This window comes from Cyberlindnera jadinii (genome assembly GCF_001661405.1).
Source record: "Cyberlindnera jadinii NRRL Y-1542 unplaced genomic scaffold CYBJAscaffold_9, whole genome shotgun sequence".
NCBI classification, from domain to species: domain Eukaryota; kingdom Fungi; phylum Ascomycota; class Saccharomycetes; order Phaffomycetales; family Wickerhamomycetaceae; genus Williopsis; species Williopsis jadinii.
The window spans coordinates 206,301-219,969 of record NW_017963660.1 but is presented as its reverse complement, the minus strand read 5'-3'; the positions used below and the strand labels follow the sequence as shown (position 1 = coordinate 219,969).

The 13,669-nt window shown below is 43.7% G+C and overlaps 7 protein-coding genes and 1 non-coding gene across 8 annotated transcripts; 4 read left to right on the top strand and 4 right to left on the bottom strand.

The window, feature by feature from the left end:
* Window positions 1-4: 4 nt before the first annotated feature.
* On the bottom strand, window positions 5-2,099 carry CYBJADRAFT_168311 (S8 family peptidase). Its single transcript, XM_020215319.1, has one exon. The coding sequence runs from the start codon at window positions 1,830-1,832 to the stop codon at window positions 213-215; it is 1,620 nt and encodes a 539-aa protein (XP_020069812.1). The 5' UTR covers window positions 1,833-2,099; the 3' UTR covers window positions 5-212.
* Window positions 2,100-3,330: 1,231 nt separating this feature from the next.
* CYBJADRAFT_173774 (fungal specific transcription factor domain-containing protein) lies at window positions 3,331-4,986 on the top strand (the record flags this gene model as incomplete). Its single annotated transcript, XM_020216503.1, has 1 exon — window positions 3,331-4,986. The coding sequence occupies one exon, from the start codon at window positions 3,331-3,333 to the stop codon at window positions 4,984-4,986; it is 1,656 nt and encodes a 551-aa protein (XP_020069811.1).
* Window positions 4,987-5,028: 42 nt separating this feature from the next.
* CYBJADRAFT_168309 (OPT-domain-containing protein) lies at window positions 5,029-7,888 on the bottom strand. Its single transcript, XM_020215318.1, has one exon. The coding sequence runs from the start codon at window positions 7,695-7,697 to the stop codon at window positions 5,058-5,060; it is 2,640 nt and encodes an 879-aa protein (XP_020069810.1). The 5' UTR covers window positions 7,698-7,888; the 3' UTR covers window positions 5,029-5,057.
* A 191-nt stretch (window positions 7,889-8,079) lies between these two features.
* Window positions 8,080-9,499, top strand: CYBJADRAFT_168308 (uncharacterized protein). Its single transcript, XM_020215317.1, has one exon. The coding sequence runs from the start codon at window positions 8,263-8,265 to the stop codon at window positions 9,490-9,492; it is 1,230 nt and encodes a 409-aa protein (XP_020069809.1). The 5' UTR covers window positions 8,080-8,262; the 3' UTR covers window positions 9,493-9,499.
* A 135-nt stretch (window positions 9,500-9,634) lies between these two features.
* CYBJADRAFT_t120 lies at window positions 9,635-9,707 on the top strand. Its single transcript has one exon. It is a non-coding gene; the product is annotated as a tRNA-Ala (tRNA).
* CYBJADRAFT_168307 (uncharacterized protein) lies at window positions 9,684-10,593 on the bottom strand. The gene has a single exon (XM_020215316.1). The coding sequence runs from the start codon at window positions 10,485-10,487 to the stop codon at window positions 9,987-9,989; it is 501 nt and encodes a 166-aa protein (XP_020069808.1). The 5' UTR covers window positions 10,488-10,593; the 3' UTR covers window positions 9,684-9,986.
* A 59-nt stretch (window positions 10,594-10,652) lies between these two features.
* Window positions 10,653-12,356, top strand: CUE3 (Cue3p; the record flags this gene model as incomplete). Its single annotated transcript, XM_020212815.1, has 1 exon — window positions 10,653-12,356. One exon carries the CDS (start codon window positions 10,653-10,655, stop codon window positions 12,354-12,356), a length of 1,704 nt encoding a protein of 567 aa, XP_020069807.1.
* Window positions 12,357-12,387: 31 nt separating this feature from the next.
* NSA1 (ribosome biosynthesis protein NSA1) lies at window positions 12,388-13,581 on the bottom strand (the record flags this gene model as incomplete). The annotated part of the gene is made up of 1 exon (XM_020216502.1): window positions 12,388-13,581. The coding sequence occupies one exon, from the start codon at window positions 13,579-13,581 to the stop codon at window positions 12,388-12,390; it is 1,194 nt and encodes a 397-aa protein (XP_020069806.1).
* Between the last annotated feature and the right edge of the window lie 88 nt (window positions 13,582-13,669).

The following is a 13,669-nucleotide window of genomic DNA, read 5'->3' as shown; positions in this document are numbered from 1 at the left end:
AATAGCAGGCGTATAATTATAAGAGGTGGTCTGTATACAACTTGTCCGATAGATGTCGTCTACATCGACAATGTTCTTCATACCAAAGAACTCCAATGTCATGAAAAGCCAAAAAAGCAACAAAAAGAAATTATGGATGGAAACCCGAGCGCTAGATATCCTCCAGAGAATTGAAAATGTGTAGTATCTTCACTAGGAATCACGTTGACGGTTTAGAAACCAACGAGTTCCTTGAGGTCATCGGCCAAGGCTTCCAGACGAGACTCCAAGCCTTGAAGGGAGGTTTTCAAGTCACTGGAGGATTCAGATTCGACAGATGACTCCTCAGTACCCCAGAACTTGGTCAAGTTACCACCGGCACCGTTGTAGATCAAGTAGTTTGGAGTGTCCTCTGGAATGTCATCCAAAACGTCCTTTGTAGAGTACTCGATGATCTTCTTCTTCAATTGTGCTGGGGAGATACCACCTTTAGCAGTGAAGAACTCAGAATCTGAGCCTGGTTGCAAAGACAAGTAGTATGACAACAAACCAGCAACGTGTGGAGAAGCCATGGATGTACCAGACAAAGTAGCAGTGGCAGTTTCTGAGCCAATGTAGGTAGACAAGATGTTAAGACCTGGGCCAAAAATATCAACACACTTACCATAGTTGGAGAAGTAAGCTCTGGTGTCCGATAAAGTGGAGGCACCGACGGTAACAGCCTTCTCAGCGGCAGCTGGGGAGTAGTTACAAGCATCAGCGTTGTCGTTACCAGCAGCAACGGCAAAATGGATGCCGGCAGTGACTGCAGCGTTGACAGCCAAGTCCAAAGCTGGTGACTTACCACCACCAAGGGACATGTTTGCAGTGGAACCCTTGAATCCTTTCTTGTTGTCTTTAACAGCCTTTGCGTGTGCATTAGCAGCATACTCAACACCCTTAACGACATCAGACATGGTACCGGAACCGTTAGATCTCAAAACCTTAACGGCAACAATATCAGCCTTCTTTGCAACACCATAGTGCTTAGAAGCAATGGTACCGGCACAGTGGGTACCGTGACCGTTACCATCGACATCTTCATCACCAGATGGGATAGTTGAACCCCACTTAGCACGACCTTCAAACTCCTTGTGAGCAATGTTGACACCGGTGTCAATAACGTAAGAGGTGACACCTTCACCAGCGTCGCTATCGTACAAGTACTTGTTAAAAGATCCCAATGAAAGTGGTTCACGGTGAGAGATTCTGGACAAACCCCATGGTGCACCATTTTGGGTGTCAAATTCAGAGGCGAAGACTCTGGAGTCCTTCTCCACAAATTTAACCATTGGGTTACGACGGATAAGCTCAATAGTGTCATCCAAAAAGTAACCAAAGTATCCAGACATCAAGTTGTCAATGGAGAAGCCATCCAAGATACCACCAAGAGCAGAACCAACGGATTGCTCTTGCAACTCTTGGAAAAATGCGCTTGTAGGGTCGGCCTTTTGTAAAGCTTGGGCAGCAGTGAGGTGCTCAGCAGCAACCCACTGCATATGGAAGTTCGCCTCCTCTGGCTTGACACCCTCCTTGAAGACAATAATGTATCTGTGAGGAATTATGTTACGGCCAGCAGACTCTGTGGAGATTAGCTCAGCTGCAGCCTCCAGTGGCAAAAGTTGTTCACGGAGCAAAGAGGTGTCCACAGCGGCAGCAATGGCTTGTTCAGCGGCAACCGACTCGACACGGGCAGCAGCGTTGTTGCCAGCGCCTTGGATGGAAAAGACATCTTGGTTAGAGATGCCTGGAATGACGAGTGCGTTTGCAATGGAGAGCAAGACGGACACTGGGAGTAAAAATGCGGTCTTCATGATTGGCTTCTTCTTAAAAGAAAGGTTCGATAGTGTTGTAGTGTGCTTCAAAAAGCGCTTGTTTCAGAGAGATAGTTTAAACTGGAATGAGGAATACGATACGACAACAATGTACACGTTGTCTGTCTTCAATATTCCTACCTTCGGTTCCAGTCGTTGGTTGGGTGCTTGTATCTAGGCGGCAACGAGGGGGGAAAAGGTGGCAATCGCTTCGCCTTTTATACCAATTTGCGCGGATATTAATTTGCTCCTCCCCCTCCTCGCCTGAAAGTGCCAGGGCTACAAACCGTTTTCTCTCCCGCTCTCTCTTTAAGTGCGAATGACGTTTTCAGGATCCACAATGACACCGAAAGACGTGGGACTGCGCGATAAGCTGATAAGGAATTATGTACCGTGTCTGGGCCATTTTCCTGTAATCAGACGTTTGTATTTATCTTTGGACGTCATGAGGGATAAATCGGTGACACATTATTGGCTCTGTTTATGGTATCTCTGAATTAGGAGGCGCGTGTGTATTTGGGGAGGGGGTTGTTCTCACAGCGTGAAGATGCTGACTGGGGGTACAACAATGCGATCTTGGTGTTGTACATGAACAGCAAGCGTTTTCTGGTACATGATACGCTTAACAGTTCCAGCAGCTCCAGCAGTTCTGGAACACATACAGAGGAGCTACCTTGAAGTGCTGTGTGACCCGGGTGTAAAGGCACATGTAACAGGCTTACAACTGTGGACGGGTTACCGGTACAACAACACACGCGTCACGGTGTGATTATTCACCTTTCTGGTTAGTGCCACTGAAATGGGAGCCCCGTGATCGGGATATGTGGGTCCAGGATTAGCAGCTTGGCCGTTGGTGTCGTCATCGATGTTTGCGCTGGTGCTCCATGCTCATCAATGTGGTGCTATCCATGGACGGTGAAGAATAATCCAACACGGGCTTTGTTAACCGACGTGTGAAGAGCTTTGTCTCCTGTGACAGCGCTGAGAGACACGCTGATGTTCGGTTGTACTTTCCACCTTGTCCATCCTGCCCGGTGTGTGTGGTGTTTGGATGTTTCTGATACGCATTTAGACACAGAGGTTGGATTGGTGCTAGTTATCACTTCCTTCCTGAAGAATGTGGATGCCCTAGAAGGAGTGACTGTGCCGTTGGCTGCTAGAGGAACTCACCATGGTGTCCAGAACCTCCCCGAAGACTACCCAGCCAAAGGGGTTTAATGTCTTTTCAATTGATAAGAGGAGTAATAGGCTTATCCCCAAGAGGAAAAGATCATGTGTACAGTGTCAACGGAGAAAAGCCAAGTGTTTGATGGTGGAAAGTAGTTCGTGCAACGCTTCCAGCTGTCAGTCGTGTTTGGAAAGAGATGATCCTTGTAGCTTTACAAGGAAAGCCTCAGAGTCTGCCGAGCCTCCAAGTTCTTTGTCTGTTATTGAAGATACATCGAGAACAACAGCGTATGAACATCAACAGATTCCATTTCTTGATCAATTGAACAATATGGATTGGATCAAGTTGATTGATTCTGAAATTGGAGATAACGATATGTTCATTGACGTATTGAGCATTAATAAATCTCCTGGAGTAGTTCCAACGTCATCCACTGATAGTGCTCCAAATAACCAATCGGACATTGAGATACAGGATGTCACAGACGTCCCCATAGATGGACGGAATGTTAATACTTCGTTTCAATACTACGGGTACACAGGAGAGTATGATCCTTGGCTGCGGTACAACTTCTACCAATACGACAAAAACAACGAATGTTCATTCAGCTCTAAGTTCTTCAGGAAAATGGGCACAGCAAATGATCCAGTGATTTTTGCCTTTAAAGACAAAGATCGTCTACTTCAAGAGACAAAAGAGATTGAGAATGGCATTAATCCATATGGTGCTAAGTTATCAGAGAGATTAGCGAGCTATGCACCGAATTTCATCATTCTTTATCTAAGATTTGTTTTCCCATCATTGCCGATACTGGACGGGAAGTTCCTACGCGAAGTATTCTCAAATGAAATGGCTGAGTATAGCAAGAATTCAGAAGACATTGATCCTTTGCTTCTTATCCTCATTGCAAAAGTCGTCAGACAATGGGATACATATGACACCTCGATTGAAATATTCTCAGATGACTCTGAAACATTGATGAATGACAGAAAGAAGTTCATGAGCACGGCTTGGAACATGTTACTTGATGAAATACATACACCAGATTTATCAACAGTCAAATCTATGATCTTGTTCTACCATTTATTAGGACTCAAGAAGGATTCACAAATAAATGGGTTTGAACAGAGTGTACTGTCGAGCCTTATTACAGTATGTTACAGACTTGGGTTACACGAAGACTGCTCAAGATGGAAAATTCCAGAGATGGAGAAAATGACAAGGCAGAGACTATGGTGGACAGTTTACGTACTTGAAAAATGGGGTTCTTTCGTCAGTGGTAGTCCAAGTCTGATAAACGATGAAGAAGTTCATACTATCCCACCAGGGCAATTCGAAGAAATCTTTGAGGACACATCTGAGTACATGAACAATGACGAAAGCTTTGTCAAGTCTTTCCATTTCTCTGTCAAATTGACATTTATACTCATGGAGGTAAAGCGGTCATTGTTTTCTCCAAGTGCTTATAATAGTGACAAATCATTTCAGCTGGACAAATGTGAAGAGCTTGAGTCCAAACTTGCCGATTGGAAGAGTAAGCTACTTGGTATACAATCAGCAGATAACATCTCAACTCATAGTCTGATGATATCCTGTTTCGTTTTAGAAATTACGATATTCAGGGCCCGTTTCAGAATCATGGGAACATCAGAATATTACAACATGTGCTTTTCTGATGCTTCTAGAAAGCTCCAAGAAATAGTTGACTACCTAACATCCTTACCTTCCTCATCAATTCATGGGTTTTGGTATAGATGGACAAGATCTGGATTCATGTATATTAAGGATTTTGTGCTCTCGTTGATTGTTATCTCAAGAACCAAAGAGCAATCATTGATGGTATTGAATTTGACCAGAAGATTCCGAGAGTGGCTGGAATTGAACTCGAAGACATTGCCAATTCTTTGGACAACTCTGTTGCGGCTCAATATTGCAACCCAGAGTATTGGAAATCAGTTTAAAGCAATGTCAAGAAAGAGTCATTAACCACGATAGCACATGACTACTGTGTTTATTAAACAGTTAATATTCATAATCAATTAAAATACCGAAATAAACTAATAGAAACTACCAATTCTAGGACCAAAATATCCATCTGGGGCTGAAAGAGGATCCTTCAACGACTGTCTACCTTCACCACCATCAACACCAACAGACACAATGTTATTTCCCCACCAGTCCAAGGATTTTGGATGGTACTTAACGGAAAAGAATATAATCACAGCACTAAAAGCAACAGCAGATGAGAATGCAGCTGCCAAAACATAGTTGTACTTCTCCCACCAGCTCGTGTATCTCGACTTGATGTAATACATGAAGGTGAAAGACACGTAAAGGCCTGTCGTGACATATGATAGGTTATATGGTGCATATTGGAGCATTCCACCAATGATCAATGTTGGACTGAACCATCTCATCTGTTTAGAGAACTTCTTCTTAATCAGGATACATGGTATAACAGCAAGGAATCCGATCAAAAAGGTCCACTGCAAGATTGGGTATAATTCACTGAAGACCTTCTTAGGACCAATAACACCCCAAAACACACCAGCAGAATAGAAGTTTGTCTCCTTAGGACACGTGAACTTATTTTCTGCTTCTGAAGTACATATGTTTGGGATGTTGGCAATCTGCCAGTTAATGACACCAAGAGCAACGAATATCTGGATGAAAGTTGAAATGATTTGTCCTCTGAAGATGGCTCTAGGTGGGATTTTGGCATAATGTGCAAGCTTTTGATCAGAAATATAGGTTTCAGCTTGGTTATCGATATTTCTGGATAGAGATTTCAGCGTATTCAAAGCAAGACCATTTCCTGGTAAAGCATAACCGATAATCAACTCTGTTAAAACATTCATAGTCAGGGCAAATCCAGTGGTTGAATAGATTATACAGATTGGAATCAGGAAGATAGCATTGAGGCCAACAATGAAGAAAATACCCCACACTGGAGTTTGAGCTGGATATACCTTCACACATATGATTGCAAGGACGATTGCAATAACAAGTATGATTAAGTAGCACCAATCAGGAACTTCCTTGTACTTTGACATCATACGAGAGTGGGGGTCATTATACCCATAGTAACTGGAACGCTTCCAGTTTCTGGCGTTTTTAAAGAGTTGTGTCACTCCCAGCTTCACAGTAGACCACTCATGGTATATGGTGTAAAAGAAACCAAACGGATACAGTGCAAAAAATGCACCGTAGACAAGTAAGTTACCAGCAGAGTAGAAAGGAGGGGAGTATTCTTGGTACTTCTCTTCGACTAGATGAGAAGTTGAGTCCAGGATAGTGCTGACATTGTATCTCTCACCTGTATTGGTGAAAATGTTATTGTCGTTAATTGGAAGATAGGCAGTCCACTTGTAGTTACTGTAGTAGAGACCAATAACCACGAAGAACCCAATGAATGTTCCAATGTACTGGTTCAGCTGAGAAAAGAATGGAATCGTCAAAGAGTAATTGTAATCGATGATATTCCAATCAAAGGTGACAAGGGGATTCATGCCTAAACCGAATTGTTCTCCAGAAACAGCTGCAAGATTGAAATTCTCTGGCTTTATCCATGTCATCCATGAGAACGTTGATAGACCTTCAAACAAGTAGGAAGGCACCCAGTTGTATAAGAACATCGCACTGAAGAAGTAGGCGAAGAACTTGTATCTTGTCAGCGTCCACCCATGGATATTTTCCTTCTTCTCAGGCTTCAAGAGAGCTCGGTTAAGTGCCAAAGTTGGAAGCAAAGTTGGCCAGATACATCTCTGTTCATACACTGCAAATCTTCTAACAATGCCCACCAGTCCAAATCCGAGAAACTGAGAAGCTGCCATCAAGAGGAACTCATAACCAAAGTCAATCCAGTCAGTGTAAAAGAACACCTTCAGTTTCTGCATATAGATGTTATGAGAAACATAAGTGTACGAGATGGCAACGTTGAAGATGATCGTGGCAAACATCTGCTCCTTGTACGTCCAAGGACCTGGGTTGAGCGAGTGTCTGATACCTCTGATGGTGATACCCCAATCTGGCAGTGTAAGGGCCAGGAATTTACCACAAGGATACAAGAGCAGTTGAATCATTGAGGAACTGAGAGTAATCTGAGGTTTTCTGTGCATGAAGAATTCATTAACGCCAGCGCCAATAATAGTCCAAAAGAACCCGAGAATGTAAGCTCTGATTGTTTCCACTGGTATTGATGGATCATCGATAGGATCAGTCACACCTCTGATTTCAGGGTAAGGAGAGTGAAACATAACCAACCCTGCCTCAAGCTTACATTGGAATGACCATTCAGCCGGGGACAGGTTACAGTACTCAGCACCTTCGACCAAGCTCTCCATGCGTTCGTACACTGGTAATGGAAAGTTGGCATCTGTAGCATACTCTTTCAGAATGTCTCTAAGGTGGGAGACAGCATCACAGGTGGACATGGCTTCAATTTGCTCAATCATATGAGCAGCCTCACTTGGAAGACTCCCTGTGTCGAGAATATCACCATCTGTGACGACACCATGTCCACATCTATCCAGAATTGTCTGTCTGTGCTCGACGTTAACCTCTTCCGATGTGAACCCATCCGAAAGCTCGATGGTTTCAGTTTCAGCGCCCACCTGCTTCTTATTCTCAGCTTCCAGGTGACTGGATGAGCTATCGACAGAAGGGCTCTTGCTGAAGCTTTTCGTGTTAGGGTACATTGACTTGTTGCGTTGTTGTACTAGCCATATGCATCACTGGTTCTCGGTGCACAAGTATTCTTTATATATTCCTCAGTCAACACTTTCAGAAGTTGGCAGCATCAGCTATCACCAGATATGCAACACAAGGGTCTCGGACCACAACACTCACAGAAAGTGTGAAGTAGTCAGTTGTATAGTGGTGGACAAAGATATCGTCGCAAGCCAGTCGCATGATTTGAGTTTTGGATCTTGCTTCATCGGCATTTAATTTTTCACGATAACGGCGTTATTCCTAAACCGGAAAGTATCCGGAGCGGTATTTCGGAGCACTTCCTAAAGAGGAAGTGATCCGTCACTCCAGTCTACCTCATAGTAGGATAGAGATAAGAGGATTCACTCACTGAAGACAGCCTCCATTACGAAAGCACAGCCGGCGAATCAGAGACAGTGGACAGTGAGCATGGCAGCAGTATGAGCTGATGTGCCAAATAGTACACTCTGAAGGAAAATATATAAAGGCTGTGACAGGATCTCGAGAGTCCATCATACCAAGCTCTGTGATTCCAATCATCAGAAGACAACAATGACTACATCGTCAGAGTTCTACCAGCATATCGTTGTTACGGGTACACCCTTTGAGAGAGGGTTTTCCCACGGTACTCAGTTGAAGGAGAAGATCCAGCAACTCGCAAACCACTACATGACTGAAGCGGAGATTCCTCCTTGGTCCTGGTGTCAGAATGTAATCAACAATTACTACATTCCTGCTTTGAAGAAGTACGATCCTTCTTCGCACGCAGAGATTGAGGGTATCTCCAAGGGGTCTGAAACACCACTGGAGCAGATCTATCTTATCAATGCCAGATACGACCTCACCAAGTACTTGAACAACAAGTCAAATCTTTATGAAGTGAAGGACGAATCGGAGTGCACCGTTGCTACAGTCATTGACGAGACAGGTGTCAGAATTGGCCAAAACTGGGACTTGGACTCCTACGTCTATGACAACGACCTCTGTGTGATCTTGGAAGCCCACACTCAACCAGAGGAAAACCTACCAAAAGTGATAATTTCACTCGGCGAGGTTGGCCAACTCGGGAGATCTGGTATGAACTCAAGAGGTATGGGGTTGTGTGCATCATCTTTGAATGCAAACATCGATAACTTCACCTTCACGAAGGAAACCGATGGCTTTGTCAACCCACCACCTATTCCTTTGTCATTTGCCAGAAGAAAATACTTGAGCTGTAAGAACTGGGCTAACGGCTTGAAGTACGTTGTTGGTGCACCAAGACATGTTTCTGGAAATGTATTGATGGCCACAAGGGAAAAGGAGGCTATTGATCTTGAACTTGTTCCAGAGAGTTACTTCGTCATCTACCCAACATTTGTTGACTCTGAAGGCCGTGAATGTTTGCCTAACACCAATGGCCGTGCGTTCATTTCCCATTCCAATCACTTTACCTCTCCTGGCTATTCACCATCTTCTGGCCACCTCTATTGCAGAAACCCAGGTGGGTCATCTCTTTACAGACAGAGAAGGGTTGCGACTCGCTTGGTCGACTATATCAAGTCACAGCCACAGGGCAAAGGTCTCCCTGTGCCAGTGATCCAAGATTGTTTCTCTGATACTGTCTGCTCACCAAATGCTGTGTCTGAGGTTAAAAACACCAGATCTGAACCGGAAGGTGATGAAGTCTTAATGACAGTTGCATCTGTTGTCTATGACCTTACAAATGGTACAATGACTGTCTGTAAAGGTCCGCCACACTTGGCCAAATGGAAGACTTACACAATTGCAATGGAAGATTAGACAGAGATTTATTTAGATTCCAATTGAACTTCAATTATTGATATTTCAGATGTAGTTGTAGGTAAAATCATTTTATAGCTAAGCAAGCATCGAGACACCTTCAGAGAGTGGCAAAGCGCGAGATTTTACAATTCAACGATTGGGGCGTGTGGCGTAGTTGGTAGCGCGTTCGCTTAGCATGCGAAAGGTCTCCGGTTCGACTCCGGACTCGTCCATTTTTTTTTCAATTCAGCATAGAGGTGCTATGCTAGTGTGGTTTGAATACGTGTAGACATTTAACCGACAGTAGCCACCGTTGTTAGAGCCAAGATCATGATGACAATGGTATATATCTCAGAACTCGAAGTATTGACATAGTAGACACTGATTATGAGCAAACAGTACAGTACAAGTCATCAATATTGATAGGTGACATTACACGAGTAATTCTCTTATACAGTACTCTCTGGGTGAGAAATGACTAAGCATACCGGTTAATACGAATACTCATACAATTAGTCATCCTCTAAAGGTCGTAGTCCAACGATTTGCTGCAACATCACTAACTTCTCGCCCGTGGAGATATCAGCAGTGCCTGGTGTCTGTCCAATAAAGTAAAACTCCATCAGCTCATTCAATTGATCCTGCGACCTGGAGTAAAAAGCATCCTTCGTTACAGGCCAAACCTCTGCGTAAGGCTCCTCTCCACACACATTCACAACACACTCCAGAATCTCATCATCTTTCTTCTTGGTGTTAGCAATGGCAGACTTCTTCTGCAGTTCAATGATTTCAGACAGGGCATCCTCCTCACCATCGAAGATGAGCAGATACTGCTCCAACTCAGTCTCAACCTCCTCAATTGCTACACCTGAAAGTTCCTCTATCCTTGGTAGGAGCTTTGCGTGTGCTAAGTCAGTCATGATCTCTGTATACTTTGAGCCATCCGAGACTTGGTCCTTCAGCAATTGATACCTCGATTCTAACACTTTATATAGATTCAATTGATGAGACATGGCACATATTCCTCTTCTTCCAACACGTCTGCTTGGAAATGTCTCATTTCAAAATGTGTTGTGATGCAACTAGTTTATAACTGCCGTGCTAGACTAGTGAAAATTTCAAATTCTTCCTACTAGGATAATCTTCAACGGAAAGTACTGGGAGCAAGACAGGCTATCATGACTACGAAGAAGGAGGATGTTCTGGAAATCAACATAGAGAAGACCGCAATGGAACTTCCTGTGACAGCGTTCCCACCGTTTAAGCTGAGGTCTGCAATGGTGGATAAGGACCCAGTGATTTGGGTTCACCTTATTGAAATCTACATCCAGTATGTCGAGACCATCTTGACAACACCGTGGGACCTGAACGAAAGAAGCGAACAACAACTACAAACCTTTGTGAAGACGTATCTCTTTGAGATTGCCGAGGAACAGGGTCAGATTCTTTCTCTTGGTCTTATCAACGTCCAAATCACCGAGAACTTGTCCATTCTTCGAGCATGGATGCTGGATCTCATCAAGGATCTGGGAGTGTTGAGGCTGAAACTGAATGGCGAATCCCTATGGAATATGTCCAAGATCTATGCTCCTAAGAATGCAGCCACTGTTAGAGGAATCATTGACGGCAGTCTCAAACCGAGGGATAATAGAACTATCAGTGGCATCTCCCAGGTGCATCGCCATATCGAATCTCTAGTGTCCAATGGCAAGTTTTCTAAAGTGGACTTAGAGACGTTTGCATTCCTCGTGACTGATAAGCAGAAGGTGTCTCAAAGAGGTAAGAAGCCCTCGAGGAAAGATCAAATGTTTGGAGACAAGTTCATCACGGTTTCATGGTGGGAAACATTGGAGAAGCTGTATGCAAAGGGCCAAGGTCGATTCGCACAGCACTGTAAAGAGATTGGGATCTTATCACTCATCTCTGTTTCGTTAGCTAGAGTAGCAGAACTGGCTACTGAACTGGGCATAACATCAGTACATTCTCTCGGACTCTATCCTCTGTTTGCGGGCATCACCACGTCGGCATCTTTCGGAGAGTTACAGCCAGGTTTAGATACAAAGATTCCATTTTTGAAAGTTAAGGTGAAAGATCCTGTTGACCAGGAGCATGTCCAGTCACTGATTGCAATGTTTCCTGCCCTATCAGTATCACAGACGGAGAAACTTCTTCGAAAATATGACCATAATGTTGAGTCAGTGACGAACTTGTTATTGGAGAACCCAGAGGCAGCAGTCGAAGCTGTTAAGATTGTTCCCAAAGTACCAACTGCGGACTCCATCATTCAAAAGAAAGTCATATCAAAGAAGTCACATTACGTTCCAGACGAGCATAAGAACCGTACCCTTAATGCAGCTTTGAAGCTGATGTACGAGGCAGATGAGGACGAACATGATGATACCTACGATGAAGCAGAGGCTATAGCAGGACTTACAGGTGGTGATCACTCCAAATACGACAAGATGGAAGAATATCTCTGGAACATCTTCAAAAAGGACCCACAACTGCTGGAGAAATCAGCTCGCAAATCCTCCAAGAGAAAGGAAATCAAGAATCATACCAAATGGTCTGATGAGCAAATAGAGGGTTGGGCCAGAATGATACAAAAGTCACCAAAGAGGGCGAAGGCTTTAGAGTCCAAGTATATGTTTAGAGGCAACAAGCCTGAGAGGTCATCTTTCATAAATGGTGCAAAGGATGAGGAAGAGGTGGAGCAAGTGGAGGAGAGAGCTGCAAAGACTTCAGCACCAGGTACTTCAGAGCCTATAAAGTCGGCTAAAAACAGTAAAAGAGATCATGCACGCAACGAGAAGAATAAAGCATCAAAGGCAAACCATAACAGGAAGCTAGGCCACGATAGAAAGATGAACAAGGGCATTTGATTTGACAATAGAATATACTATATACTTTATACTAAGTCTTTCTCTTCTTAGTGTCATTCTCTAGTTGTTCGAGCTCTTCCCATACCAGATCAGGATTTTCCTGCTGTGCTTCCTTCTCGGATCTTCTAAGTGGTCTTTTCTTCTTCTTCTTCTTTTCATCCTCATTATCTTCGTTTGGTACACTCTTACCTGATGAAGTGTCCAACAACCACACAGAAGTGACTTTAGAACCGACAAATACCTTTGCAACCTGTTCTCTAGTGTTTATGTCAAAGACACGAACGTATCTATCGAGGGCACCTGTCACAAGGAGCTGTTCGTCATCAGTGATGTATGAGTGTAAGCCTTGGACAGCACCAACAGAACCTTTATATTTTGCAACTAGTGTTCCCTTTTCAACGTGGAACAAAGCAGTAGTGGCATTGGTATCCGAGCATATCACCTCAGACTCGTTTGAGGTCAAAGCCACCTGTTTCAATGGCTTGTCACTCAGCTTCTTGTCCATAATTGGCTTTCTTCCATGGGAAGTGTCGTACTTTCTCACTTGTCCATAGCCTGTTGTTGTAATGAAATTCCACGACTTTTCTGTATCTTTATCGGTGTTGATAAATACGATATTAGTGATCCAAATAGGTACCCTAAGATCCAGTCTGTCATTCTTAACGTTCTTTCCTTGGAATAGCTGTTCTGGTTTGAGATCTTCAAATGGCGACTCCTTGAACAAACGCACAATCTTAACATCATTCTCCTTACCCCCGTAAGCAAACACACCTTTTTGGGTGGGATGACCAACAAAAGCTGATAGAGGTGCTTTCAATGAACATGATGCCACGGAGATGTCATCCCTAATGGTTTCAGGGTCAATAATTGTAACTCTTCCCTGTTCTGATGCTGCAAAGATGTAGCCAGACACAGTGGTTAGACTGGCAAACTTGTCTTTATCCTTGGAGTCTGCAACTAGCCCGTCAGTGGCAGTATTGATCAAGTCATACGTTTCATTAGTCTTATAGAGACTAATGGTACCGTTGGCCCTAGCAGCTACAACAACGTCACCTTGAGAGGTTGGAACCACTGTAAGCTTCTGAATATGAGATCTTATTCCTTGCTCATCAAAAGATGAGATCTTCTCCGGTTGTGGAGCTGTTTGTGAGGAGGTATCGGTGCCCTTAACACACACAATCTCCTTGAATCCTCCAGAGTCTTCAGCAGTTGCTATGAGCTTCATTATGACCTGAGAAGTTTGTTTAATAATGTCTTCTTCGTGCGATGAGCATCTGTTTTTTCGCTCCCTCGAGAATTTTTTTTCCCTCTGC